Source organism: Contarinia nasturtii, unplaced genomic scaffold (assembly GCF_009176525.2).
Source record: "Contarinia nasturtii isolate CC-2019 unplaced genomic scaffold, AAFC_CNas_1.1 Cnas_scaffold_4105, whole genome shotgun sequence".
Lineage (NCBI taxonomy): Eukaryota > Metazoa > Arthropoda > Insecta > Diptera > Cecidomyiidae > Contarinia > Contarinia nasturtii.
The window spans coordinates 923-3,686 of NW_022201401.1; the positions used below are offsets into that span (position 1 = coordinate 923).

Sequence of the window (2,764 nt, forward strand, 5' to 3'; positions counted from 1 at the left end):
TGTTCACCAGTGAACAAAGTTCATTCATACATATCAAATTCAATACATTTAAAATTCACGCACTATTAATTGCTTACTTGCACTTTCGGCCCTTTATGTTCAAAATTTATTCAACATTAAAGCAGTATATTTAATATCTTCAAAACGAAAGCACCGTGTTTTATTTATCGAACGATTAATTAATTATTATTCTTTATTTTGGATATCTATTTAAGTGATACAAATAAGACGGACAAATACAGTCAAAATGTTCGTAGAACTACGTTCTTTTATTGAAATCCAAGCTTTCGACCTTCGTTTGGGTCTTCTTCAAGGAAACTAATAGTACATGTAGTTACAGTGTCAATTTCAATTAAAATCCGCATAATTAATTGAAATTGACACTGTAACTACATGTACTATTAGTTTCCCTGAAGAAGACCCAAACGAAGGTCGAAAGCTTGGATTTCAATAAAAGAACGTAGTTCTACGAACATTTTGACTGTATTTGTCCGTCTTATTTGAATCATTAATAACAGTCGTTAGGAAAAAAGAAAACGTATTTAAGTGATATTCATGTTCATTCTTCCGCGCAGGCGTTGAATAGTAAATACACACAAAATACATATAACCTCAATTTTCATGAAATGAACATGAACGTCAGTTTATAGTAGTTTTTTTCAAATATTCCATAAACTGCGTGCGACGTTTTTGTATAGCAGTTTTGAGACAAATGACATTTCATTGTGTTCAAACAAACAGACTGAATATTTATCACAGCCTGTCACGCAAAGAAACAAAAAATGAGTTTAAAACCGATAAAAATATCTTTTAAAAATAAAAAGGTTGCTGTAGCCAATATACCAGAGGTGACAAAAAATTCCACCAGTATTAATATTGGATCTATAAGTAATCAGCTTGGAAAGTTAACAATAAAGTCAAAGAGAGCCGAAGCATATGAAATATTTGATGGAGAATTCTCAAAATTTGTGAATGTTATGAACCAATTAAAATTAAATCAGAATCAAAGTGATACTATCGCAAATATTGTTTCGAATTTGTTAGAAAGTCAAACAAATTTATACAAATCGCTATTGAAATACATCTACCAGTGAACGTTAAAGATAAAGTAATTCATATCTTCTGTGAAGGTAGTTTGTATGTGCGTGAAAAATGTCATGAAATCAGCTCTGCATACCAAAGAAAAAAAAGAATTAAACAAAATCCATTATACGTATCACCAAAAGAAATGGCCATCGGTCTCCGATGGCAAACAAAAATTCATCCTGGAGATGACATTCCCGACTATGTTATTGAACAAACGACATTTCAATATGTCTCTATGAAAGAAACTTTGTTGTCGTTATTTAAAAATCCTTCATTTCGCCGTTTATTCGAAGATTTTAATCAAAATAAAAAACATCAATGTGTTAACGGCGTGTACAAAGATTATTGCTGTTCGAAAGTGTACAATGAACTTGATCATGATCAACGCAAAGACGCTATTTTTATTCAAATTGGCACTGATGATTTCGACGTAAGCTGTCCCGTGAAATCAAAGTCAACGATCCACAAATTAACAGCAGTTTATTTCAAAATTCGAAACTTGCCACCAGAATTTGAATCAAAGTTGGATTGTATTTTCCTCCTGGCTCTTTGTGAAACTGTTAACATTAAGCAAAGAGATGTCAGCCTTAATAACATCTATGAGGTTTTTGTAGAGGAATTATCTGAATTACAAACAACAGGTTTGCAGATCGATGACAAAACACGGCCAAAAGTGTTTTTGTTTGATTTTATCAGCGATAATCTTGGCTTAAATGGAGCTCTCGGATTTACTGAATGTTTTATTGTTGACGGAATGTGTAGATATTGTGAAATGTCGAAAGATGAATGGAGAGTTGCTACACGTGAAAACAAATCAAAATTAAGAACTGAAGCATCATATCAAAAGGCCATGAAATATCTAGATTCGTTAGATGACGATGTTGACATTGATTTAAAAAAGTCGAAGGGAATAAAAGGTTCCTGTGAGTTGACCAAAATTCCATCCTTCAGTATATTTCGAAATGTAAATGTCGACTTGATGCACGATATTCTAGAAGAGTTGGTGCGATCCTTTATCGAAAATCTCATGAAATACTGCAGTGAAATTTTTTTTGCATCAAACAACACCGTTCAAGTACTGATTCGTGACTTTAATTATGGGTTCCTATTCAAAAATAAACTTCCATCGAAGGTGAAAATTCCTGCGAATAATTTGAAACAAAACGCCACGCAATAACGCACCATCATTATTCACGTTCCGTTCATTTTAAGGGAGTTTCGTTACCAACTTGATGAAGTCGCTGAATGTATGACTTCGCTTCTTCAGATCTTGCAAATTTTATTTTCAACAACCATAAAAGAGTGTGATCTCTTTCGGCTCGAGTCTCTCATCGAAATACATTTATGTACCTATAAAAGAATTTTTAAATCTTTTTTGACGCAAAAGCACCATTTTGCCGTTCATTATGCAGATATCATTCGTAGATTAGGACCCGTATTATTCGGATGGATGATGCGTTATGAATCTAAACACAAAGTGCTGTCCGGTTTAGGAAAAACAGAATGTTTCAAAAACATCGCTTTAACAATCGCAGAATGCCACCAGATTATGATGTGTAAAGATCAATTCAAGCCAATTATGTTCAAAGAATCAAAACGTACTTTGTTTCGCAGATCTAGGAGTTTCAATAAATATCAACACTGTATTAAGGATGACGACAAGCTGTTTTGTTTGAAA

At 32.9% G+C, this 2,764-nt stretch overlaps 1 protein-coding gene across 1 annotated transcript; it reads left to right on the forward strand.

Annotated features, from left to right (window-relative positions):
- The first annotated feature begins 1,228 nt into the window (after positions 1 to 1,228).
- On the forward strand, positions 1,229 to 2,263 carry LOC116350434. The gene has a single exon (XM_031782231.1). It carries the CDS (start codon positions 1,229 to 1,231, stop codon positions 2,261 to 2,263), a length of 1,035 nt encoding a protein of 344 aa, XP_031638091.1.
- The last annotated feature ends 501 nt before the right edge of the window (positions 2,264 to 2,764 follow it).